Below are 27,669 nucleotides of genomic sequence, written 5' to 3'. Positions count from 1 at the left end.
TCCCAAAAATTAAAGTGATAAAGGACAGTATTGTATACCAGATTCAGAAGTTTTAGAAATAAAAAGTTTAAAGTTTCTTTATGTTATTTATTGGTAATGGAACAATATAAATTATAGTCCAATGAAAGGAGTACCTGACACTATGTAGGTTCACTTCATTATGATAAAACAGAAGATCAAATGAATGGTGTTCATCCAGAGATACTAGAAATTACAGATGAACTTGTCAAAGTCCTTTATATATAAAAAGATTTTTATCCTTTCTTCCTACTGATACAGAATTGATCTATCTCCAAGGTTAACCTTTATCTTTGGGTACAGAGGTTTCACTATTGTAGGTAATAATATGTTAGTAACATCATTCAACCTTTCATGACTTATAATGTTGTCTCATTTTCCTTTCTCTTATGGATCCGGCCACCAACTTTCCAACAGCCTGAATGTTTGCTCGTTTGAGTATTGGATGTCCATTCACTATAATATAAAACATACAGTTATATTAATGTATTTTCAATTAATATGATAGTAATGTATCATGCTTTTAAAATTCTGTAAGTTACAGGAACTAATGATGGTTGTGTTAGAATATGCAAAAGATTGGATTTGGGTTCATTTCCTTCAGGTGTAGTGTGTTACTTTTTATATCATGCCAAGAGACTCAAAGTTACTGTTAAGCTAAAGTGTTGAGGGAAGGGATGGGTGAAACTGGGTTCAACAAATATACAGAAGACCGTCAGCCCTCTGTATCTATGGATTCCCCAGTAATGAATGCTATAACTATAGATAAAACATATTCAGAAAAAGAAATTTCACAAAGTTCTAAAAAGCACAACTTGAATTTGCTACACAAGTACTTTGTTGAATCCACATGAATGAAGAGGTATGTAGCTATTGTGTTAGGTATTATGTGTAACCTAGAGATGATTTAAAGTATTTAGGAAGATGGGTATAAGTTATATGCCAATACTACCCAATTTTATATAAAGGACTTAAGCATCTGTTAATTCACATATTTGAGGGAGATTCTGGAACCGATTTCCTACCAGCACTGAGGGGTAAACCATACTTGAAATAAATTAGATGCAACACATGTTTGCTTTTAAGACAAATAGTATTGACTTTTTTACATTACACTGTAATCAGTTCTGATAATAATATCTAAATCAACATAAACCACTATTTGTATAGATTACTTGTGTAGATCTATCTTTATGTATAAAATGACTTCCCAATTAATAAATAAAAGGTATAGATTTACTGTGGCCACCATTATACACAGAAATCATTTACAGATAAGGTAGTATGTCTTTGCTATTTAGGTCCTATAGTTGTTATTAAACAAAAACATAACCAGCTGCCAAAAACCAGTTAAAGTTGTAAGAAGAACAATAATCAACATGGCTAAAAGGAAATTAATGACTTGAGGTTTTATAAGAAATAAGGTACTGTTGCTGGGTTGATGTAGCTCCATATTGTTATTTGACAAAGAGCAAGGCCTTATAACAACCAGATTAAATTGGGCCATATTAAAAAAGGATCTGAATAGTCATTTCTCCAAAAAAGATATAAAAATGGACAACAGATATATGAAAATATACTCAACATCATTAATTATCAGGGAATGCAAATCAAAGCTACAATGAGGTATCACCTCAGACTCCTTAGGATGGCTATTATCAAAACGTCTAGAGATAACAAATGTTAGCAAGGGTGTGGATACAACTTGTACATTGTTGGTGGGAATTTAGATTGGTGTAACCCTTCTAGAAAACAGTATGGAATTTCCTGAAGTATTAAAAATAGAACTACCATAAGATCCAGTAATCCCTCTTCTCGGCATATATCCAAAGGAAATGAAATCACCACCTTGTAGAGATTATCTACACTTCCACATTCACTGAAACATTATTCACAGTAGCCAAGATATGAAAACAACTTTAATATCAAAGGACAAATAAAGAACTATACCATATATATGCAATAGTTCTTTGCATATATATATGCAATGGAATATTATTCAGCCTTAAAAAGAAGGAAATCCTACCATTTGCCACAACATGAGTGAACTTAAAGGGCATTAAGTGAAATAAGACAGATAACGAAAGAAAAAATATTACATGATTTCACTTATATGTGGAATCTGAAAAAAAGGAGTCAAACATACAGATATAGAGAATAAAATTAGTTACTAGAGGTGTAGGACGGAGAGGAAATGGGAGATCACAAAGTAGCAGATATTTAAGATGAACAGTCTAGAGATACAATGCACAACCTGAAGACCACAGGCAAAAAAATTGCCCCATATTTGGGATTCCCACTAAAGATGTCAGTTGCTCTTGTGGTAAAAACAAAATAAAAGGGAACAATGTGAGACAATAGACAGGCTAATTTGCTTCACTATACTAACTATTTTACTATTTACACATATCCCATTACATCATTTTGTTTACTTTAATACACACAATAAAACATTTTTTAAAACTGACAAATTAGGCCACAGTAAGAGTATTTGCAAAAGAATTAGTAGTTTTCATTCCTAGTATGATCATAGGGAAAAGGAACCACAAATTAGTGTCCTAATCCTAATTTACTACACTTACACTAGAAAAGCATGAGATATGCATGTTAGTTCTTGAAATGAGATCTTAGGATAAAATGCTTTCCTCTTATGAATTGCTTTGATAATACCAAGCATATATTTCATCAAGCAAAAGATAAAGTACAATATATTACTCAAAGTAACTTAAATAGAAAGAAATGTGAAAATAAGGGCCTGAGTTCTTGTTCTTACACATTTCTGAGTGAATCCAGATTTAGCACTCAATCTCAGTTTCCCTACTTTTGAAATTAGAGGTAGTATCTGTTTTGTCTAGTTGTTGAAAGGACTCAAAACTATATGTCAAAAGATGTATTTGTAATAATATTTCATGAATGTTAACTCTTCAGTTGTCATGAATGTACCACACTAATGCAAGGTGTTAATAATAGAAGAAACTATTAATAGGGCTGGGGTGCAGTTGTGAGGGTACATGGGAACACTCTACTTACCAACCAATATTTCTGTAAACCAATATTTCTGTAAAAGTGGAATAATTATAATACTAAAAGCTTATAATTTAAAAACAGATGTGTATGACGCATTGTAGGTATTAAAAAATGGTTGCTGGATTATCTACCCTATGATATTATAAAATAAGCTTTTTAAAGGACTTTTACTGACAATCATAATAATTGTTTATTTCATAAACATTTAAATTAAAGAATAAATTCATTTAGGATGGATAAAAATATAAGGACACATAATGTATCTTTAATCTTTCAAAGTAAATACTCTTGACATTCATTTTTGTCATATGGCAGAATAGACTCAGAAAACAATCCTTTTGATAAAAACAAGTCAAATCCTGAATAATATATTAAATGTATTTTAACTTCATTGCTAAGCTGGCAGAGAGGGAAGAAAATGCAAAAGCCAAAAACAAAGTGAAATCAGTAACCTTAGTAAATATTTGAAATGCAAGCCAATTTTTTTGGTCGTAGGTTGGGGATGAAGGATAAAGCATAGGATCCACCCAAAAGAGAGAGTATATCATGAGACCATAGTGGATAGCTGGGGTCTCAGAGGGCTGTGCCATCAGAGTGAGTGGAAATGAGAAAGAGAGAGAGACGTGGGTTGAGGGGTGTAGAGGGTGCAGGAAAGGAGGAAGAGAGGGAAAAATGAAAAGAAAGAAAAAATGAAAAAACCTAAAGAAGGGGACATCAAGGAAATTTCCTTGTTTCCATGAGGCTGAGTAAAGCAATCATAAATAACCCCAAAGTGGCCCTTGGTTTGGTGTTCCAGTTCATGTCACTTTTGTGATCCAAAAATATCTCAAATAACTAAAATTTGTTGGTCCCCAAGAACAAATGAAAAACCTCTCGAGAGGGAAGTAGCTTCAACAAAGGCCTTTAAAATATGTTATAAAAATATTTTATTAACCCCTACTGTGTTACAACAAATTTTTCAATGGAAAAGCAGTATCTATAATATAATACTTGTATTTTAAAGTTATACAGATAATGTGGCACATATACACCATGGAATATTAGGCAGCCATAAAAAATGATGAGTTTGTGTCCTTTGTAGGGACATGGATGAACCTGGAAACCATCATTCTCAGCAAACTGACACAAGAACACAAAATCAAACACCGCATGTTCTCACTCATAGGCGGGTGTTGAACAATGAGAACACAAGGACACAGGGAGGGGAGCATCACACACTGGGGTCTGTTGGGGGGAAATAGGGGAGAGATGGTGGGGGGTAGGGAGTTGGGGAGGGATAGCATGGGGAGAAATGCCAGATATAGGTGAAGGGGAGGAATGCAGCAAATCACACTGCCATGTGTGTATCTATGCAACAATCTTGCATGTTCTTCACATGTACCCCAAAACCTAAAATGCAATAAAAAAATTTCAAATATCAAAATGTTAATGATGAGTTTAGATATAATTTAGCCTTAGATACATTCTCAATGGAAAATATTATTTATATAAAAATAGTAATATTAGAATCTAAGTTTATAGATGTAGAGTGGAATGCATGGTAGAAAGTCATTTTTATTGTAGACAATTAAGAAATCAGAAATTCAACAGTTTTGTTTCTATTTCAATAATTTAAAGAATGGTTTTAAATGGTGAAAATGTTCAAATAAAATTGATAGTATGCTGAATACATTATTTATAGGCTGGATTTCAGAAATGGGACATTATTTATTTCTCAAACGCTCAAAGTATGATTGTATTCTATGTTTTCTTTTAAATTATCTATAAATTTTTATATTCACAAGTCCATGTTATTATTTTTCATGCAAATTCCCTGACCTATTCAAGGTTATATATTGTTCTACACTATTGGCTGCTTCTTGTGAATACTTTAAAATTAATCTTTGTTGAGAAATTTGGAAAGAAAACAAACACAGAGAGTTTTGCAAAATAAAATAAGCATTTAGGTCATTGAGTATCTACTGAGTCCTGTTTGTTTAGATTCATGCTAAGTGCTATGGGGTAATATAAAGGACACTAGCTGAGACCTTTCTGGGTCTTCATTTCTTAATCAAGAAATAAATAAGAGAGGAAAATACCACAATTATTATGTTACTCATAATAACCTAATTAAAAAAAATAAAGTGAAAGCACTACCTAACACAGTTATCAGGCTCTGCACATCAGACTATTATCATAATCAATATAAAGCAAAATATAGTTCTAGATGGAAATTAATATATTTAAGTATAGTAAGCCTTCTGTACCTCAATTCAACTAATCGTGGATCTAAAATATTTAGAAAATGCAATAAAAATAACAATACAACAATAGAAACCAAAAATTTTAAAATGCAGTATAACATATATTTAAATGGCATTTACATTGTATTAGGTATTAAAAGTAATCCAGAGAAGATTTAAAGAATCTGAGATGATATGTGTAGGTCTTATGCAAATAAAATGTGATGTGGTACTTATGTTTTATAAGAAACATGCAAAAACTCAAGGTATTTGCATAAATACTGTGAGCATCTGTGGGTTTTGGTATCCTCAGGAAGTCCCAGAGTCAATTTCCTGTGTATACTAAGGGATTTATGATATGGTTTGGCTATGTCCCCACCCAAATCTCAACTTGAACTGTATCTACCAGAATTTTCATGTGTTATGAGAGGGACCCAATGGGAGGTAACTGAATCATGGGGGCCAGTCTTTCCATGCTGTTCTCATGATAGTGAATAAGTATCACGAGATGTGATGGGTTTATCAGGGGTTTCTTCTTTTGCTTCTTCCTCATTTTCTCTTGCCACCACCATGTAAAAAGTACCCTTTGCCTCTTGCCATGATTCTGAGGCTTCTCTAGCCATGTAGAACTGTAAGTCCAATTAAACCTCTTTCTTTCTTCCCAGTCTTGGGTATGTCTTTATCAGCAGTGTGAAAACAGACTAATACAGTAAATTGGTACCAATAGAGTGGGACATTCCTGAAAAGACACCAAAAATGTGGAAGCAACTTTGGAACTGTGTAACAGACAGAAGTTGGAACAGTTTGGAAGGCCCAGAAGAAAACAGGAAAATGTGGGAAAGTTTGAAACTTCCTAGAAACTTGTTGAATGGCTTTGCCCAAAATGCTGATAGTGATATGCACAATAAGGTCCAGGCTGAGGTTGTCTCTGGTGAAGATGAGGAACTTGCTGGGAACTGGAGTAAAGGTGACACTTGTTATGTTTTAGTAAAGAGACTTGTGGAATTTTGCCCCTGCCCTAGGGATATGTGGAACTTTGAACCTGAGAAAGATGATTTAGGGTATCTGGCTGAAGAAATTTCTAAGCAGCAAAGCATTCAAGAAGTGACTTGGGTACTATTAAAGGCATTCAGTTTTATAAGGGAAGCAGAGCATAAAAGTTTGGAAAATTTGTAGCCTGAGTATGTGATAGAAAACAAAATCCCATTTTCTGGGAAGAAATTCAAGCCAGCTGCAGGAATTTGCATAAGTAGCAAGGAGCCTAATGTTAATCTCCAAGACCATTGGGAAAATTTTTTCCAGGCCATGTCAGAGACCTTCATGACAGCCCCATCACTGGCCTGGAGGCCCAGGAGGAAAAAGTGGTTTCATGGGCCAGGCTCAGGGTCCCTGTGCTATGTGCAACCTAGGAACCTAATGTCCCTGTCGCTCCAGTTGTGGCTGAAGAGTCCAACATATAGCTCAGGCTGTGGCTTCAGAGGGTGCAAGCTCCAAGCCTTGCAACTTCCAGATGGTGTTGAGATTGTGGGTGCACAGAAGTCAAGGATTACATTTTGGTTACTTCTGCTAGGTTTCAGAAGATGTATGGAAACTCCTGGAAGCCTAGGAAAAAGTTTGCTGCAGGGGTGAGTCCCTCATGGAGAACCTCTGTTAGGCCAGTGCAGAAGGGAAATGTGGGGTTAGAACTGCCACACAGAGTCTACTAGGGCACTCCTTAGTGGAGCTGTAGAAAGAGGGCCACTGTCCTCCAGAACCCAGAATCGTAGATCCATCAACAGCTTTCACTCTGTGCCTAGAAAAGCTGCAGACACTCAACATCAGCCTGTGAAAGAAGCCAGGAGGGAGGTTGTACCCTGTAAAGTCACAGGGGTGGAGCTGCCCAAGACCATGGGAACCTACCTCTTGCATCAGCATAATCTGGAGGTGAGACCTGGAGTAAAAGGAGATCATTTTGGAGCTTTAAAATTTGACTTCCTTGCTGGAGTTCGGACTTGCATGGGCCTTATAACCCCTTTGTTTGGGCCAATTTCTCTTATTTGAAATGACTGTATTTACCCCCATTGTGTCTAGGGAGTAACTAGCTTGCTTTTGATTTTACAGGCCCATAGGTGGAAGGGACTTGCCTTGTCTCAGATAAGACTTTGGACTGTGGACTTTTGGATTATTGCTGAAATGAGTTAAGACATTGGAGGACTGTTGGGAAGGCATGATTGGTTTTTGAAATGTGAGGACAGGAGATTTTGAGAGGCCAGGGACATAATGATATGGTTTGGCCCTTTCCCCACTCAAATTTCAACTTGAATGTATCTCCCAGAATTCCCAGGTGTTGTAGGAGGGACCCATGGGCAGGTAATTGAATCATGTGGGTGGTCTTTCCTGTACTATTCTTGTGATAGTAAATAAGTCTCACGAGATCTGATAGGTTTATCAGGGGTTTCTGCTTTTGCTTCTTCCTCATTTTCTCTTGCCACCACCACGTAAGAAGTGCCTTTAACCTCCCACCATGATTCTGAGGTCTCCCCAGCCATGTGGAACTGTAAGTTCAACTAAACCTCTTTTTCTTCCCAGTCTCGGGTATGTCTTTATCAGCAGTATAAAAACAGACTAATACAACTAATGTAGTTATATTTGATGCTAACATAGAGCAGACGTCCAAGCTTGAACCTAAGTTTTGTGTACTTTAGAATTTCACAAAGGGGTGCATCCAGGACACTGGTAGAACAAGTCCTCTAGGGACCTCTGACTCACAAACCTTCTTGGGGAAAAACTTTTAATAAGAGAAGAGTGAGCTGAGTATTTCAGTCTTGGTCAAATAAGGCAATGACAGTTGGTAGAGTTGGATGATTTTATGTACTCTGGAATGCCTCCTGATGTTTTGCTTTGATTATCCACTCTCCTCTTCCTCACCTGTTTGTTCCCTAAATGGGAAGATTTTGGCTTATGTTTTGTGAGAGAAGTAACCAGTGGGAAAATGAAAGTAACCAGTAAGAAAATGAAAGTAACTGAAAAGCTATCCTCTTAAACAATGTCCTGGGTTGCTGAGAGCACAGAGCATCTGGGATCTGGGATCAGGGTAACTATGGTAGAAAGAAAGGTCAGGAAAGGGGCTTCTGCCTTCTGCAGGTTGACTTGAGCCCATGTGGAATCACCACAGCATGGTCTGGACAAGTGCTAGTGACAACAGCAGCAGCAAGACACCTCCAACAGGCTTCTAGAGCTTCAGAGTGGCAGCAGCAGACATCACTGCAATGGGGGCAGAGTGAAGTAGGGTGGGTCCGGGAATATGGAATTCCATGTTGCAGCCTAGAATGACATATTTATAAGCCCACGCAAGATATCCAAGGAGAATCTGTAGAACTTACTGCAGTTTTTGGGACTGTTTTCATAGACAGAAGTGATTGTGATCATTTAGCGACTATATATGTATCTACATATACATACATATGTGGTTATGTAGTTTGGAGATTGTTTTGAAATACTATACATTTGCTTTCCAGTCCTCACTGCTCCTAGCTCCCAAGTCTATCTTCCAGGCAGAAGTAATGGCTTCCTAGCGGGTAACTGAAAACAAATCATCTCATTTCTTATGTTTATCAATTTTAAAACATAAAAAATGTATAATTACTAATAAATATTATATTCTGAGTTTTTAAATAATGAGGTCCTCTTTTAAAATAATCCTCAAACATAGAAAACATATAACTATGTAATAAATATAGCTATTTAAATTGAATAATTTTGTGTCATGCCATTTATTCACTGCCCTCAAACAGAAAAACTCAAAAACAAAGAAGACAAGCGCATTTCAAGAAGGTTTTAAAACACAAAGCATAAACAATACTTTCAAAAGTAATGTTTCTACTGGAATAGTATGACTTCATTCAGAATGAATAGCATTCATAGGATCCAAAATACCAGAACCTGAAAAATTTAACACATAGAGACATATGGTAAAGAAGATTATGTAATGGTTAAGAACCCTTTCCAACCTTAAGGAAATAAAAACTGAACTGGAAGACTGGTGGAGGAACAAAATATTTTCAAAGATTTATGAGATCCTGAGCTCTTGTAAAACAGCCAGACACCCACTCCCATTGTGTCTCACCCTGGAAGAATAAAAAGAGAGAAATTTCAATGATAGAAGTCACATATTGTTTTGGGTAAAATCAGGAGTGCAGGGGTTTTGTTGAAGGGGGCTATAGCAATATCTCTGGGAAGTGTCTAGATGATAGTTCTGCAGCCTTAAAGAACAAATCAAAGCTCAAGGTGGGATAAGGAGAGTTACTGATACTGCTGAGTTTCCCAAGGGGGTATGGAAATTCTGAGAAGGCTGGCTGACTGGAAAAGGTCTAAGGTCAGGATAAGAAGAGAACAGAGTATATTCATTCAGTTACTGGAATTATAGCAGATATTAAGAATGAATGCCAATTAATGGCTCCTAAGGTCCAGGTGGCATGATTTATGCCACAGAGGAAGCCAGCAAAGAGAAGAGATTGCATTGAGGATGTCTGCATCAGATGAAAGGAAATGAGAGAGTAGGCTTATTATCAATGGATAGCCAGTCACAGAGTAAGTAAGAATACAGAATGAAATTAGATGACATATATAAATAATAAGAACATCATAAAAAGTCAAAAGGCAGCTTATAGAATATTGAAATAAGTCAGTCTGATTACCTACAGGAAAATGTTTTCTATATGATATACTTGAGCATTAAACTCTGTACATTGTGGAACCTGGAAATAAAAGGTTAATCAAAAGTGATTTCAACTTAGTGAAGAGCAAGGGGTGTTAAAGGAGCTGACCTAAGTAACTCTGGAAATCAGTGTTTTGATTGGAAACGAGGCTAAAAACAAAATGCACATGGATACAGATGGATATATGTATAAATAATTACAGATATGTTTACAAATATGGCTTAGTAATTATAAATATATTTCCTAGTTCTAGCCTCTGAGAGGACCTGGAAACAGTGACACTTCAGTAGCAATGAGCACATCCAGTTTCTAAATACTATTTTCCAAGAAAAGAAACCATGATTCATTGGATAAATGGATGATTCCAGGGCTGGGATAGTAACAATACAAAACATGGTGCAGAATCGTGTAGTGCCAGCAAGTAAAAAAATGCAGAAAAGACAAAAAGATAGGGACATGTCAAAAAGACACAGGAGCCAACCTGAAATAGCTCCCAAACTTAAAACTGGAACAATTGGAGCAACAGCAATAACAAATATAGTATTAGATTAGAATTCTAAGTATAAAAGAAATATATATGAATATGTATTGGTATAAATAATAAATAAATGGGGAAGAAAATTTTTATTACATAAGAATTTTAAAAATTTTGGTATATACTCCCACATCCAGAAGAAAACATTAATTCTTGCCCGCTACTCTTACCCTTTGAGTGTGAGCTAGACTTAGTTACATGCTTTCATAAAACAGATTATGTAAAGGGAAGGGGTAGCTTTGTAATGGAGAAATCTGACAAACAAAACTTTGGCCAGGCAATCAAAGTTAATATCACTAATGATAAGTCATATCGATAGCATGTTCCCACTCATATGATGAGGACACTTCACCTCTGTGATATACTTTCCAAAAACTTGTAACCCCAATATAAGCTTTAAAATATCAGACAAATCCAAATGAGAGACATTCTACAAAATGCCCGATCAGTAATCCTCAAAACTGTCAAGGTCATGAATACAAGGAAATACTGAGAAACTGTCAAAGCCAAGATGAGCCTAAGAAGACATGACAAGTAAATACACTATGGAATTTAGAACTGGATGCTGGAATGGAAAATGGACATTGGTGGGAAAACCAGTGAAATCCAAATGAAGTCTATAGTTTGGTTAATTGTAAGGTACCAATGTTAGTTCCTTAGTTTTCATAATTGTACCATAGTTATCTCATAGTTGTTAATAGGAGAAGTGGGTGAGAGAATTCTGTATTATCTTTGTTGTCTTCTATAAATCTAAAATTATTCCAAAATAAAAAGTTTATTTAAAAACTGGTACCAACTTTTTTACTATATAGGAAGACTATCACTAGTAACCCAAATATAAGCAAAATAATAGAAATACAAAAGAAAATATTATAGCTCTCATAAAAGAGTACTGACAGTATAGTGGCTGATGCTAGACTTTTTAGACCAGTTTGTGAAAACCTAAGGTATAGTTTTCAATATGTTTTAGAAACATAATGGCAAAATATACTATTTATGGCATTTAGAAAGAAAGTTCCCTATTTCAATTCTCTTTCCGAGCTAAATCAGTCTACTCCTCCATGATCCTACCTCCAAAACTTCCCATATCTATTTTCATTGAATGCTTCCACCCTGCTTGCTCCATTGCCTGTTTCTTGGCCATCCTTCAACAGCAGGTTAAAGTTCATGTCTGCTTGATGAATTCCCAGGCATTAGTAACAACTTTGTCTTCTAAATTCTCTAATCTTGTTACTCTATGTCAATGTTTACCACTTTTAATACTATATTTTTCATTGTCCTCAAAAAGAGAGTGGAAAGTCCATTAGCTTAGAAAATACAAAACAGCAAAAAGAACTAAACCAAACAAAATAAACAAACAGAAGAAGCTACCAGAAGATTTAGGGTATATATTAATATCTGTAACTTACTCTAAAAAGCATTTTAAAAAAAGATATAGTTTGATGGATAGATGGCAGAATGGATGTGTTCCTCAAAAAGTTCTTTCAAATTTCCTGTATTATGTTCGCAATAAAATGCCAGGGAAAAAATACAAGAAGTTCAAAAATATTTGAAATAATTGTATATTTTGTCAATAGGAAAACAGGATTTGAAAAACTAATAATGATTAGCAACGAGACAAACTAATACAACTAACAATGAGAATAACAACTGCCATTTAATGTACTTAATTCTGTGCAAGGCACTGTGCTGAGTGCTATATTTATATTGTCTCAATTTTTCTGTTTATAAATACCTGATTCTATCACTACTATTATGAGAAACTAAGACTCGTAGTTTAGTAACATGTTTCATTGACCTGTAGGCAAGTCTTGATCCATGTATGATTTCAGAGATGTTTACAACAACTCATTGGAAACCATAGCACTATTTACAACACTCATTTTTTAAGGAGTTTCATGCTACATTATATTGTTGTTTGCCTTATTATATCTATTCCCTGTATACAAACAAAACACCAATAATTCATTTCAAAACAGAGGTAATTCACTTCTGTATATCACTACACTAAACTCTAGGAGAGTATCTATCTTATAGATAAATGAGTTTTTAGTAAATATTTGATAATGCTTATTTTATTTTATATAAATTATATCATACTATTCAAATTTTAATTTATTCACTCAAGAGGAATTTCTTGAAATCCGTCCAAGCCAACTAGTGTAGTTCTAATTCATTAAGTTGTACATAGTATTCTTCTATGATATGAATGGGTCACGATATTCCTCTACTGATTAACATTTTCTTTGTTTTCCAGTTTTACCAACTAAAAACAATGCTACAATAAGCATGGTTGTTTATTCACTATGCTCTTATTTCCATGTGCTAGATTTCCAACATGAAGTGCTGAGTCAAAAGTATGTATCATGTTAATTTGAATAGATATTGCTAAGTTGCTATCTAAAACTCTATGAAAGTCATACTTTTACCAGCAATGTGGAAAAGTGCTGTTTTGTTTACGTCCCAGCCAGCAAGAGAAGTTACTGCTTTATTTTCCTTTGTTTTAATTTTGGCCAATCTAAAAGCTATTAATCTCACTGCGTTTCTTCATCTACTAGTGATTTTGAGCATCTTTGCATGTATTTGATAGCTGTTGCATTTTTGCTTTGTGAATGGCTCCTCAATATCTTTTGCCTATTTTGCTCTTAGATTGTCCCCTTGTTCTCTATTTTAAACAGTGCATTGTATCAAACCTCTGCCTTCTAAAGTACAATTCCCCTTCAAATTATTTTTATAGATTTGTTTATATTACTTTTTCACATAAAATTTTTGAAATTTGTATAAAAACAAAGTCCTTTATCTTCTCTTTTATATTCTTTATTAAGAATATCTTTCCTGTTCCTAAACTGAATATTTAGCTCCCTAGATTGGCTTCCAGAGTTTTTATTAATTAAATGATTATTTGAGACTTGTTGAATTTTATCAATTACTTCTTTTAGTATTCAGTGGTAATATTGTATGATCATCCTTCTTAAACATATTGATGTTATAAACTATGACAATAGAATTCTTATAGAATGTATTTGGCCTTAGTATATCCTTCAATAGATGGCTGGACAAGTTAACTTTTCTCCACATACTCAGTACTCACGACTGCTAAGGCCAAGAATATCCAACCATTTCCACCTTGTTAGAAACCTTTGGTTCCTTCAGGCCCAATTATAACAAATGCACTTTCAGTTAAGAGCTCTGCAGCCAGGTTTATATAAAAGTGGCTGGGGCTGTTTCTATTACCTGGATCTCATTCTCTGCCAGTAGCTAAGAGGTGAGGCTTCCAAGAAGCAAGGACATAACAGATGAAAATACAAGAGCAATTTTAGGGTTTTCAATTTGAAATTCTTCATCATATTACTTTTTTTGAGGCTTTAAGGGAAATGATTGGAAAATAGAGGGTAATAAAAGCTAAAGACATTAAAGTCAATGTTAAAGGCACAAATACATTTATTTTTTTGAGATGGAGTGTTGCTGTATTTCCCAGGCTGGAGGGCAATGGTGGGATCACAGCTCACTGCAACCTCTCTCTACCTTCCAAGTTCAAGTGATTCTCGCACCTTAGACTCCTGAGTAAATAGGATTACAGGCACACGTCATCATGCCTAGGATATTTTTGTATTTTTGTAGAGATGGGGTTTCACCACCTTGGCCAGGCCAGATCACCTGACCTCAGGTGATCCTCCTGCCTTGGCCTCCGAAAGTGCTAGGATTACAGTCATGAGCCACCACGCCTGGCCAGCACAAATACAATTCTCTGAGCTGACCAAGATCCTAACATTCCAAACAAATATATGAGATTAACATAAGGAATAGGCCCACCTAAAAAAGACATTTTTAAAACCTAAAAAAAGTGTGCACACACATTTTACCCCAAATGTTCTACATTACTTGGTATATTCCTTAACCTCCATTTGTTTTACAGCTTGTCATAAAAGTGGAATAGCGTTATTATGATGAACTACCAGAAAATTCTCAAACAAGTGCTTAATTATTTACTTCATTTTAACTATATTAGGACAACAGCAGTGAAGATTTGAATTGTCAAATCGCCTGAGAAGAAATAATCATAAGAAAATTAAAAAGTATTCTGATATATGTGTGCAATGAGAAAGAGTAAAGAAGGTTCAAACCATCTGTGCTTACAATCTTTTGGGTTCTAACTGAATCCAAATGATCTTAATGGGATTTAGATAACAACGCTTAATAGATAAACTTTGCAAAGCAATATCTCACCAGAAAGTGATAAAAATCTGGCAGTATTTTTTAAAATATTTATTTATTCTTACTTATTCATTTAGGAGACAGGGTCTCACTCTGTAGATCAGTCTGGAGTGCAGTAGCACAATCACGGCTCATTGCAGTCTTAGTCTCCTGGGTTTGAGGGATCTTCCCATCTTAACCTCCCAGGTTGTTGGGACTACAGGCTGGGGCCACCACATCTGAAAAATTTTTTTATTTTTGTAGAGACAGGGTTTCCCTATGTTGCCCAGGCTGGTCTCAAGCTCCTGCCCTGAGGCAATCCTCCTGCCTCAGCCTCCCAAAGTGTTGAAATTATAGGTGTGAACCACCACACCCTGCCTGTTGTAACATTTTTAGCATACAGTTTATGAGCATGAATGTTGGAAGTTAGTTATGACCAGAGTTCAAATACTAGCACTTCTACTTAACACCTCTATGATCTTAAGAAAGACGAACTTGCATTTCTTCATCTGTAAAGTTAAAACAATAGAACCTACTTTCAAGGATTAGTATGGGAAAAGAGAAAATATACGTAAAATACTTGATTTGGATTTGAATATATAATGATTTATCAATAAACTTTAGCTGTTATTACACACACACACACATACACACTATAAACCTAACATATATAGGGTTTATTGAGTTTTTGTAAAAAGACTGTGTTTGCTATGTGAATGCACTTACAGACAAGCAAACAACCCTCTCTTCCAGTGAACCAACCACCAAGTTGTTTCCTCTAGCTTCCCTGTAGATTTGTTTCCCTGTAGATACGTTTCTGTATCTACCACTGATGTGTCTACATTCAGATGTGTAGACCACGGAAATACATCATTCTCCTTACACTCTGATAGGTTTCCAACACACAACCCTACTTTTCCACCTACACACACAGCCCACATTAAATTCTAGCAAATATGTATTTTTATTTTGTTAATTCTTTATAGATAAATCGGATAGATAAATCTATCTGGTATATCTAAGAGATAACCAACACACAGCCCAATCTTTCTACCTTCCCACCCTTCCCTTCTTATATGAGTATGACTGAAAATATTGTAAGACTCAATCAGGGGAATTTCTCTAATTCCCTTCTCTTTAGACTTAGAAGTTAGGCAATGGCAACTTCTAAGTAAACATAGTTGTTAAGGTGAGTATGTAATGGCTTACAGAACAGGGTCTACATCTATGGAAGGTCTTGGAACAGGATGTGTTTACAGGGTAAATATGCTCAGAGTTGTAAATTACCACTAGATGTCACCATTTGTAACATGTAAGCAAATGTGGGGCAACTTTCTACTGCCAAAATGCTCTGGCATCTAGGCACTTGTACGAGGCCTGAGAAACACCTAATCAACTCTGCCTGTGATCCACTGCCACACTGGAAACAAATAATGAAGGTTCATCTCCAGTGTAATACCGAGGCTGGATCTGAATGTCCTCTGATCAGGATGGGAAAACCACCTATTTTCACCAATAAGTACTTTGTTTATTAACTGTCCACCTCCAAAGGGCTGAAGCACAACTGTAGTGTGCTACGTAATAGCCCAGGAGGCTTAAGAACAAGTTAAGGTCACATAGACAATAATTGGCAGGATGGAGGTATAGATGCACATTGGGTTTTCTGACCATAACATTTGTTTAATTTCCATTAAATTGAGCAATCTTTCAAAGTGAGGATTGTTTCTTAAATTTCCCAGTTATGACTTTAAAGTTTTTTTCTTATTAACAAACTAACTTTAATAAAATCATTTGTAATAATACTCTCAATAGCACCTCTTTTTCTTAATTCTATTGTTATAATTTCTTGGTTTTGAGGGACAACATTAGTGGTGTTACATCCTAGAATTTTTATCACTTGGCTTCTACTATACTAATAGTAAAGATTTTACATATAATATCCATTACACCATATCTGAATGGCACGTGAATATTGTGTACCAGTCCAGACAGTTTCATGCCTGGGATGATTTATCATGCAATCTGTGTCTATAAGACATAATAAGCAGAATAGGTAAGTGATGCTTCTTGGAAAAACTGAAAAAATCAAGACCTTGTGTTAAGTCATCTGAAAGAAAATCTTGAACAGACTGATATTGTGAAAGCAAATGCAGTCACTAAATGTAGAAAGTTTAAAAAAATACTCTGGATTTTATTTTGTGTCGGGCACTAGTGAAATCACTTTATATGTTATTTTATTTTTTTAAATCACTGTCCTCACATAACACCTACAATTATAATCTCGAATTTTATGCATGAGGAAACTGAGGCATAGAAATTTCAAGTAAATTTCTCACAGTCACATGGCTAGCAAACTCCATGACTGGACTTCAAACCCAGGTAGTGTAAGTGGGATGTCCAACTCCAATAGCAACAATAACACCAATGAAACAGACACCATAGAAGCACTTTGCCTGTATTTTCTCATTTAACCGTGGCACCAAACTTGTAAGATGTTACTACTGTAATTCTCATTTTAAGAAAGAGAAAACAAACCTTAACAGTGGATAAATAACTTGTACAATATATCATATTTAATGGATGGCTGTTCAGGATTTGAATCTAGCTAGTCAACAGACTATAATTTTGTCTATTAAGTGAATGTAAATTACCTGCATAAATATTTAATTCAGGTATATATGTATATTTTATGCAAATATTTTTTCATTATTGACATTATAATCTTAGGTCCATGAATTAAAAAATAAAATGGTTATACAAGCATTTATAAATATTTTCTATTCATGGATATTGACTCTGTCATGGATATTGTGGGTTGACTCCTCACTTCTGGCCACCTTTTAGATCTAGAGCACCTAGATATTTTAAAACCTATTTCTGAGAGGCCCTTGGAACTAAAACTCTGGATGCTAATTACTTTTCACCAATTAGCTACACTCAAGATTCAGAAGACAGAAATAGGTGGAAACCTTTTTTCTGCCCTCACCTTTTCTTTTAGTTCTTCTTGCAGGCAAGGTCAAAGAAAGGTGAGTTTTTTCTGCTTTAGTGTTACAAAGGCTGTTATCTAAAACAGAAGCATTTGCAGTAGCAGTAGCAGCAGCATCATTGGCAGCAGCAATGGCATCTTCTTGATTTCACATTCTGATTTTGTGGATTCTCACCTGGAGTATATTCTTGAATTCATAACTCCAAACCAATATTAGACACCAAGGTGGTAGCACACTTAACAGGTCATCTCCTTAGTGTTCTAAGTCATTTATGGAAGCCCAAATTAGAAATCACTCCTTCAGCCCTTTAACAATTTTTTTAAGTACTTAATTAATGTATCCTATCCATTTATTTATAACATTTCTAGTGTGTATTTCCTGCCCTGGGTTTTGACTGCTACAGTATTCATTGTTTAAACTGCATTACTGCTGCCTGCTAGAAGTCCTCATAGCTAATGCCTTTTAGAGATTGTATTGCTGTCTTATTTTACAGTTTTGTCTCTTCATGAATTTCACCATCTTCATCCCATCCCCTTTTCCTCAGTAACTTCATCCGTTCACTACTGCAAAATCATCTTTGAAAACCATTTTGACAGCCAAGCCTAACAAACCCAAAAATGATAACATTCCAGTTCAGGAATGCTATTTGAAAGAAAAGAAAATTCTAGTAATAGAATGTTCAGATTTTTATTTGTTGTAAAACATTTAAAATAATAACATCATTAATGAAAGGAAGTTTTGTTTGTTTGCTTTTCTGTTTTCTGGTCTATTTATACTGGGACACATGTCCTGAGACCTAGCTCCCAACTCTTGCCAACCTTGACCTTACACTCACCTTTTACCACTGTGGTTACACGCTTTGCTGCTGTTGCTGCTTGACTCTTGCCCTGAACATTATGTTTCTAAAAAGGTGTTTAGGTGCTTTTACCTGATACTTGGCTGTTGCCATAAAATATTTGTCTTCAAGACATGTGTATAAAAACCAGAGGACAAGATTATGTCAAGTTCCTTGCCTCTGCCACAATTTCACACACAGCCTAAATACTGGAAATACCATCTTTGTTTGTTTGTTTGCATGTGTGTGGAGGATATTCTTTATTAGCAAAATTTAACAGAGAAGTAGCCATTAAGGTAGTCTCAAATCCATTCAGTTAAATAGCTCAGTAACTTCATAACAAAGAATACATATTGATATTGAAGCACCTTGCTTAATTTGTACTCAGCTGCATACTAAAATAAATACCATACATATTTATACGTGATGGCTGTTGGGAAGAATATCAGAAGGGTAAACAACATTTGGGAAAACCAACAGCCATTTGTTTCTTTGTACCTGACCAAAACTATGTTCAGCTGGTATTTGTGCTACTACATAGATGGGCGCCTACAGGCCATCTGATATTTCTGTTCTCGTAGTCTTTCTCTGTAGAAGGAAGGAAGGAAGCAGAGGGATCAAGAACTACATCTAAGTCCCAAACACCACGGTCAAATCAGAGAAGTCTAACACAAAGGAAAGTCCATATCACCAGGAACTGGGTTAGTTTCTACTCTTTGTTTCTGGATGGCAATAAGGAAGAGGTTTGTAAAAATATATGTTTATGTGTAGTAAACAATTTCTACTCTCAAAATTTTTTAAAAATTAGTTTGAAAAATTAATCAGGTTAATGTATTTCTGTTGAAAAAACAAGCACTTTTTGTTACTTGGTTTCTTTCCAGATCTTTTACAAAAATATAAACTAAAATTCTCTTGCTATTTTCTTGCTACTGTTTTCCTAAATATTTCAATTTAATTCAGTTTGTATTCCTTCAAATTCAGATTGGAAGTATGAAATTTTCTCAAAAAACAGAATTGGATGCTTCAAGGTTATTTTGATTTAAACTTACAAATAATCATTTGATAAAATGAACAAATGTCTATTCAATTTTCACTGATAAGGCCAGAAGGGGAATATTTAGGTATTTTGTTTTCAATGATTTATTATAGAATTTTACAAAATATTAAAATCATGGAAGAATTATACAAAGAAAACCACCTAAATTTTACAATTGATATTTTGCTTTATTTTCTTTATCATGTATCTCTCCATCTATTTGCTCTGTTATGGAATTTTATAACCACCTCAAAAGAGGAATCAGGTGAAAAACATTAGAAAGAGCATGATTTAATAGAAATATTCCCACCCCACACTTAATATTGTTTTCATAGATTTTGTTTTTGCTTTTTGCTATACAAATTACTATAAAAATTTGGAAAATGTTTTAAGTGAACCCTGGATTTTGTGACTCAGATCTCAATATTTTCTGCAGGTTTTCCCACGTTTTCAATAAAGTAGGGTTTGTTGAGAAATAGAGAAGAAAGGGTTATCATTGAGTATCAGACTAATATATAAAACTCCTTACATACCATCACTCTGCCCTCAATTTTTAAATAATGGGGTTTTATAAAAAGAGTGAATAAAGGACTCTAAAGCGATAAACTACAGAGAGATACAAGATGCTATTGCCAAAAACCAGATAGCATTCAATTATTTTTTTTAAGGCATTCTTATCACATCTCCTCCTAATATTAGCTTTCTCAATAAACAATAGCCTGCTGCAATATTGCCAGAGTTGCCCAGCTGAGATGACAATGTGCACTGACAGATGATTGGGATCATCCGAAACTGTTGATGTTATTCACAAATGGCACTCACTGGTCCTTTAGTTTAGGAGATTATTTTATGACTCTAACATGAAACCAGATTAATATTTATGTGGTGAGAGAGATAAGAAATGCATTTTTCTGCAATAAAAAAATAACTGAACATATTTCATGGGTCCATTTTCAGCTACTAACTTTTATCTAATTGAGTCTGATATATACATAAGATAATGAGCACACAAATATTTCTGCTTTTTGAAAAGGCTTTAAATCTTGTATGTCTATTCAAGACCTTGATTTAGGCTTTCAGATTATATTTGCTTTAAATGAAGGAAAAACTGGCAAGGCAAAAATATCTACAATTTAATATAATAAAGCTACCATTCATACTGGGTTATGTCAACCTCTGGTTTTTAGACATATGAATTACTTGGTCACATAAAGCTACTAGGTCAAATTAAAGTTTATAATATTTTATACACCATTGTTTTTCTCCAGAATACAAAAAGTTCTCATTTTAAAGAAAAAAATAAATCATTACTTTAATCTATCTAACTAAAAAGTATATATTTAATATATTTTGAACATTGGCCAATTTGATAGTATTGAATCAACTAAGTTTCTGAAAAAAATTAAATTTTATTTAGATGCTAGAACTGAAGTATGACATATTGAAATCTTTGTAACATGATGATATTTTCAATTCAAGATATACAGCAATTATTAGCTTATGATAAACAAAACATTTCTGAACATTATCTGTAACACCCTGAAAGGTCTTGCTGTTTCCTATCTTTCTAGTCTCATCTGGAATGATGTTTTCAGGATTTCCAGGTGAGTCAACTCTCTAATTTCCTCCTACCTTATTGAGCTACTTCTTCTCAATATTTTAAAGATTCTCTCTTTTCTCTGTTCTGGAATTATATTCTGAGCCTCAAACTGTCCTCTGTCTTTATCACTTCCTTGATGTTCTCATCCAGTCCTGCATCTTTAAATATCATGAATTTGTTAGTGTTTCTCAAATTTATATTTCCAGTCTGAATGTCTCCTAAGCTCCAGATTTGGTGGGGAAAGGGATCCTATGATCTACTGCATATCTGGAAAATGTGGACCTTATCAGGGATGTGCTACACTGGTAAGAGCAGATTCTATATGTCTCCTTCCAATTTTGCATTCAGAGACATGTATGTAGCTTGAAACCAGCCATATTGTGAGTAGTTAGCTGTAAAAATCAGCAAATGCATGCCAAAAATCCTCACCTGCCCTTCCAGAGCTAAGTTATCAGCACACAACTGCCTATCATGTCCTGAAGAGGCCTGATATTGTTTGGTTGTGTCCTCACTCAAATCTCATCCTGAATTGTAGCTCCTATAATTCCCTCATGTTGTGGGAGGGACCAACTGGGAGATAATTGAGTCATGGGAATGGTTTCCCCCATATTGCTCTTATGGTGGTGAATAAGTCTCACAAGATCTGATGGCTTTATAAAAGGAAACCCCTTTCACTTAGTTTTCATTCTCTTGTCTTGTCTGCCACCATGTGAGATGTGCCTTTCATCTTCGGCCAAGATTGTGAGGCCTCCCCAGCTATACGGAACTGTGAGTCCATTAAACCTCTCCTCTTTCTTTTGTAAATTGCCCAGTCTTGGCTTTGTCTTTATCAGGATTGTATAAACGGACTAACACAGTACCAGTAGAGTGGGGAGCTGCTGAAAAGATACCAGAAAATGTGGAAGCAACTTTAAAACCGGGTAACAGGCAGAAGTTGGAACACTTTGGAGGGCTCAGAAAAAGACAGGAAAATGTGCAAAAGTTTGGAACTCCCTAGAGACTTGTTGAATGGCTTGGACCAAAATGCTAATAATCATATAGACAATGAAATCCAGGCTGAGGTGGTCTCAGATAGAGATGAAGAACTTGTTGGGAACTGAAGCAATCTGATTCTTATGTTTTAGCAAAGAGACTGGTGGCATTTTGTCCCTGCCCTTTTTCGAGATTTGTCTTTGAATTTGAGAGAGATAATTTAGGGTATCTGGAGGAATAAGTTTCTAAGCAACAAAGCATTCAAGTTGTGACTTGGGTGCTGTTAAAGGCATTCACTTTTATAAGGGAAGCAGAGCATAAAAGTTTGTAAAATTTGCAGCCTGACAATGTGATAGGAAAGAAAATCACATTTTCTGAGGAGAAATTCAAGCTGGTTGCAGAAATTTGCATAAGTAACAAGGAGCTAAATGTTAATCCCAAGACAATGGGGAAAATGTCTCCAGGGCATGTCAAAGACCTTTGTGACAGCCCCTCCCATTCCAAGCCTGGAGGCCTAGGGGAAAAAAACGGTTTTGTAGGCTGGGCCTAGGGTTCCTCTGCTATGTGCAGTCTAGGGACTTGATGCCCTGCATCTCAGCTGTTCCAGCTATCACTAAAAGGGGCCAAGGTACAGCTTCGGCCATGGCTTCAGAAGGTGCAAGTCCAAAGCTTTGGAAGCTTCCATGTAGTGTTGAGCCTCTGGGTACACAGAAGTCAAGAACTGAGGTTTGGGAACCTCCGCCTAAATTTCAGATGATATATGGAAATACCTGGATGTCCAGGCAGAAGTTTGCTGCAGGAGAAGATGCTCATGGAGAACCTATGCTAGGACAGTGCAATAGGGAAACATGGGATGGGCACCCCCACATAGAGTCCCCATTGGGGCACTGCCTTGTAGAGCTGTGTGAAGAGGGCCTCCATTCTCCAGATCCCAGAATGGTAGATTCACCAACAGCTTGCACCCTACACCTGGAAAATGCACAGACCATCAACGCCAGCCAGCTTGTGAAAGAAACCAGGAGAGAGGCTGTATCCCACAAAGCCACAGAAGTAGAGCTGCCCAAGACCATGGGAACCCACCTCTTGCAACAGCATGACCTGGATGTGACACATAGAGTCAAAGGAGATCATTTTGGAGCTTTAAGATTTAACTGCCCCGCTGAATTTCAGACTTGCATGGAGCCTTTAGCCTTTGTTTTGGCCAACGTCTTCCATTTGGAATGACTATATTTACCCAATGCCTGTATCCCCATTATATCTAGGAAGTAACTAACTTGCTTTTCATTTTACAGGCTCACAGGTGGAAGGCACTTGCCTTTTCTTAGATGAGACTTTGGACTGTGGACCTCTGAGTTAATGCTGAACTGAGTTAAGACTTTGGGGAATGACTGGGATGGCATGATTCGTTTTGAAACATGAGGACATGAGATTTGGAAGGGGCCAAGTATAGAATCAAAGGTTTTGCTTGTTTTCTCACCCAAATCTCATCTTGAATTGTAGTTCTGATAATTCCCTCATGTTGTGGAAGGGACCAAGTGAGAGATAATTGAATCATGGGCTGCTCCCCCATACCGTTCTCATGGTGATGAATAAGTCTTGTGGATCTGATGGTTTTATAAGGGAAAACCCCTTTCACTTGCTTTTCATTCTATTCTGTTGTCTGCCACCATGTGAGATGTGTCTTTCATCTTCCACCATGATTGTGAGACTGCCCCAGCCACATGGAACTATGAGTCCATTAAACCTCTTTCTTTTGTAAATTGCTCAGTCTCAGCTATGTTGAAAATGGACTAATAAAAGGCCCAAGAAAACCAGGACCAAGAAGATCTTGAACAATGAACATGCTCTTCTGTGTGTGTGTGTGAAAAGATTATTGTATTAGCAATTCCTTTGAAGCTATTCCTTAAATCCATTCCTTCAGTTTATTAGAAGTAACCCTATACACACAAAATCCCAAATCCAGATTGGCAGCTCAATTTAGTGGCCAAGAGGTATGTAACCTATTCTTTGAGATGGAATTCCAAAGTTATGGCAATATGTGAAGTCAAGGAAACTAATTACTTTTAGGAAACGTTTGCTCAAAATTATTTTCTAGATTCAGAATATCATAATATTGATACTTCTAATCTATCTCTGATCCATGTGCTTAGATCGGGGGAGAGATACTAAACACAAACTGGCCATATTCTCTCTTCTGGAAAAAGAGGGTCAATTAGCTGTTAGTAGCCACTTTGGAAAGTGATCTTTATACATCCTGTCTGACACTGCTGCTGTAAAAACCCATGTGTTACGAGACAGAGGAAATCAGGTATCAGGAAAGAGAATAAAGTAAATATCCAAAGAGAAAGAGTGCTAAGAGATCCTACAGTCCAGGATTGGGAGGGAGAGAGAGCCAACTGATATTCTACAGCTCCAAATCCCATGCAGCATGGTTTTATTAGGTTTCACTTGCTTCTGTTCTGTTCAATTGGGCTTCACATGCTTCCATTCTGTTCTTGAATGAATACCACTTTTGCTCAGAAGTTCTTACTATTAATAATATCACCTAAGGTTTACTTGAAAAAAAAGTTTTCTTAAGATCCAGACTTGGTATGTAATTGACCTCTTGCAATCTCTGCTTAGATGTGTTAACAGTCATGTCAAAATTCACATTTCTAAAACTGAACTCCTGAATTTCCTCCAAAGGCGCTTCATTCACATTTCATCTTCTCAGCTGAGTAAATTTCTGTATCTTGTTCAGGCTAAAACTATTTGACTTTGATTCCTTTTATCTCACATAACTGTATCCATCAGCATAGCATGTCCTGCTGACTCTATCTTCTGAATAGTATATTCCAAGTCCGCACATTTCTTATCATCTTCATTGTCACCAATTTTTTTCTAAGCTATTATTGCATCCTGCTTGGATTATTCCAATAGCCCTTACTAGTCCCTGTTTCTGTCTCTTTCTCTCCCCTCAGTCTATTTTCTACACAGCAGCCAGATTAAACCATGTCATTCTAATGATCAACATGCCATTAAGCTTCCAATTTATCTTAGGCTAAAAGCCAAACACCCCTCATAATGGTATCTCCTCTTTCGCTGTCTAACCTCACCTCCAACTATTCATTTCCTTATCGACTTTTTTCCAACTAAATAGGCTTCTCTGCTCTTCCTGACACTCTCCTCTCAGGCCCTTTGCCTTTGCTTTTCACTCTACTTCCCAGGATTTCTCCTCAGTTATCCACTTGGCTCCATTACTAACCTTCAGGTCTTTGCTCAAATGTCAACTTCTGAGTACAGTTTTCCCTATCATTCCATTTAAACTAAAGTACCACCTACCCCTAGGATGCTCTATCCCTCTTCTATCTTTTTCCCCCATAGTATTTATTTACTTTTATTTTTTTTAGATGGAGTTTAGATGGGCTCTTGTTGCCCATGCTGGAGTGCAACGGCATGATCTTGGCTCACTGCAAGCTCCGCCTCCTGGGTTCAAGCGAATCTCCTACCTCAGCCTTCCGAGTAGCTGGGAATACAAGCTTGTGCCACCACACCCAGTTAATTTTATATTTTTAGTAGAAACCAGGCTTCACCATGTTGGTCAGGCTAGTCTCAAACTCCTGACCTCATATGATCCACCACCCACCTTGGCCTCCCAAAGTGCTGGGATTACAAGCGTGGGCTACCGCTCCTGGCCTTCTGTAGCATTTAGAAGCACTTACCATAACATGTATTTTATTCATATCTTATTTTTTTGTTTCTCTCTACCAGAATAAAAACTCTTTGCTGGCAGGGATTTTTGACTATTGAGATCATAGCTGTTTCCCATGTTTCTAGAATGGTGCCTGGCATATAGTAGATGCTCAATAAACCCTTGAATAAATAAATGAATGAATTCATATAATAAAAATACTTGTGGGGGTGCAGTTGGAGAAATGGCTGAATTACATAAACTATTTGTCTCCGCTGCCCTATTTCAGTGGAATATTGCCAACTCTTTGCTCTGCTTTGTTCTATTTAGATTCTGCATCTGTGTAGATTTCTCTTCCAAAATTTGGAGATGTATAGTAATTTAGTCAGTGAAAGGGTTGTTTCCATGGATGCTTTGTAAACTGATTATAATGAAATTGGCACTGGGTCCTAGTTTTAATATGACACCATGGCATATTATAATTCTAATTTTCAATCTAAAGTTTCTCTAGTAGCGGAATAAGTACTTTCCCTGGTCATGTTTTTTTCCTGCAGAACTTAGATGAAAAGCTCATGTTGTATTTGGCATCTGATCACTCATAGCAATCTTCTCAGATAAAAACACAATGTCAGTGAGAAGAAAGGAAAAACCTCCTGCTGAATAGAAGGGAATGATCCCTTGTAAAACTGTCTCTGGATGCTAATGAGCCAACAATAAAGGCCCTACTTTGTAATTGTTTTGAGTGATATTGTTCACATTAAATTTCAGTGATGCCAAAGGCAGACTCACCCTGAGGCTCTGATATATCAGTTAGAATAATGACACAGATTCAAGCTCATCAATTTTGCTAATGGTTGGTGCATCTACTTTAGATCAGCAAGGAAAAACAAAAACTTAAGTTTTATTTTTAATCTTATTCTGACATTATTGATCATATTCTTTAGCAAAGGAAAAAGAAAAATTACATTGAGGCATCAATACCCTGAAACATGCACAAACATATCCCAATAAGATAACACCAGAATTAAAAGTGTATGAAGTCCCCCAACCTGTCCACAGGCTGAAATAATAACACTGTGTTTGTCTTCAATTTTTTGTGTCCTCATACTCTAAGATTTTGAAGTCTGGTTAGATTGGTAATTGCTTCCATTGTCATATATAGACACTTCAAATAGTGATATGGGTACAAACTGGGACAAAATGCATAGTCAATTTATTTTGACTTTCTCCAAAATCTAGGAAACTTAGGTAATATCTAGTTATTAAATATTGTTTGAAATCATATATAAAAACAAATACCTTAATTGTTCTCTAAGGATAATATGGATTCCAACGGGCACTATAATTTTATACCACATGAATGTGATACTAGATCAGGTAGATAGTATTTTGGCATATGCAATAAGCCACATTTAACACAATTCTGTTTTTAAGGGTACAATTAAGTTATGTCACAGACTAAGTAGCTGATTCCAGAAATTTTACAATCTTCAGCTACAAAATCTAATATTGCATTTGAAAGACAATATCTCTTTGGTAAACTGTCTTCTGAAGGGATCAGCTAAGGTCCTCTATAATTAATCTTCATATTCTCTATAGAATATTCCAGAGCATATCTTTTATTAGATATTCTTATAAAATTTCACATTCACTTTCTGTGAATGTGAAAATCATGGAGGACAGATGATAAAAAGTATATCTTCTAATGAAATTTGAGAATTGAGAATAACATTAGAGATTATCTTACTGTAATTTCTTTTAATATTACAGTTAAGACACTGAGATTTAGTAAAGCAAAGTAATATGGATCCATATTAGAAGTTATAATTGTATTACCTGACTACAAGGAATCAGAAAATGCCACTCCAAAACATGT

The 27,669-nt window shown here is 35.7% G+C and overlaps 1 protein-coding gene across 1 annotated transcript in view; it reads right to left on the bottom strand.

Annotated features, from left to right (window-relative positions):
* Positions 1 to 358: 358 nt before the first annotated feature.
* The window catches only part of IQCM (IQ motif containing M), a 421,233-nt gene continuing 393,922 nt past the window's right edge, over positions 359 to 27,669 (bottom strand). The window contains 1 exon segment of the mRNA XM_064383724.1: positions 359 to 474. Within this exon segment, the coding sequence (XP_064239794.1) occupies positions 359 to 474 (116 nt within the window).

This window comes from Aotus nancymaae, unplaced genomic scaffold (assembly GCF_030222135.1).
Source record: "Aotus nancymaae isolate 86718 unplaced genomic scaffold, 86718_ANA_hifiasm-v0.15.2.pri h1tg000033l, whole genome shotgun sequence".
Taxonomy (NCBI): Eukaryota; Metazoa; Chordata; class Mammalia; order Primates; family Aotidae; genus Aotus; species Aotus nancymaae.
This window is presented reverse-complemented; position numbering and strand designations above follow the sequence as displayed.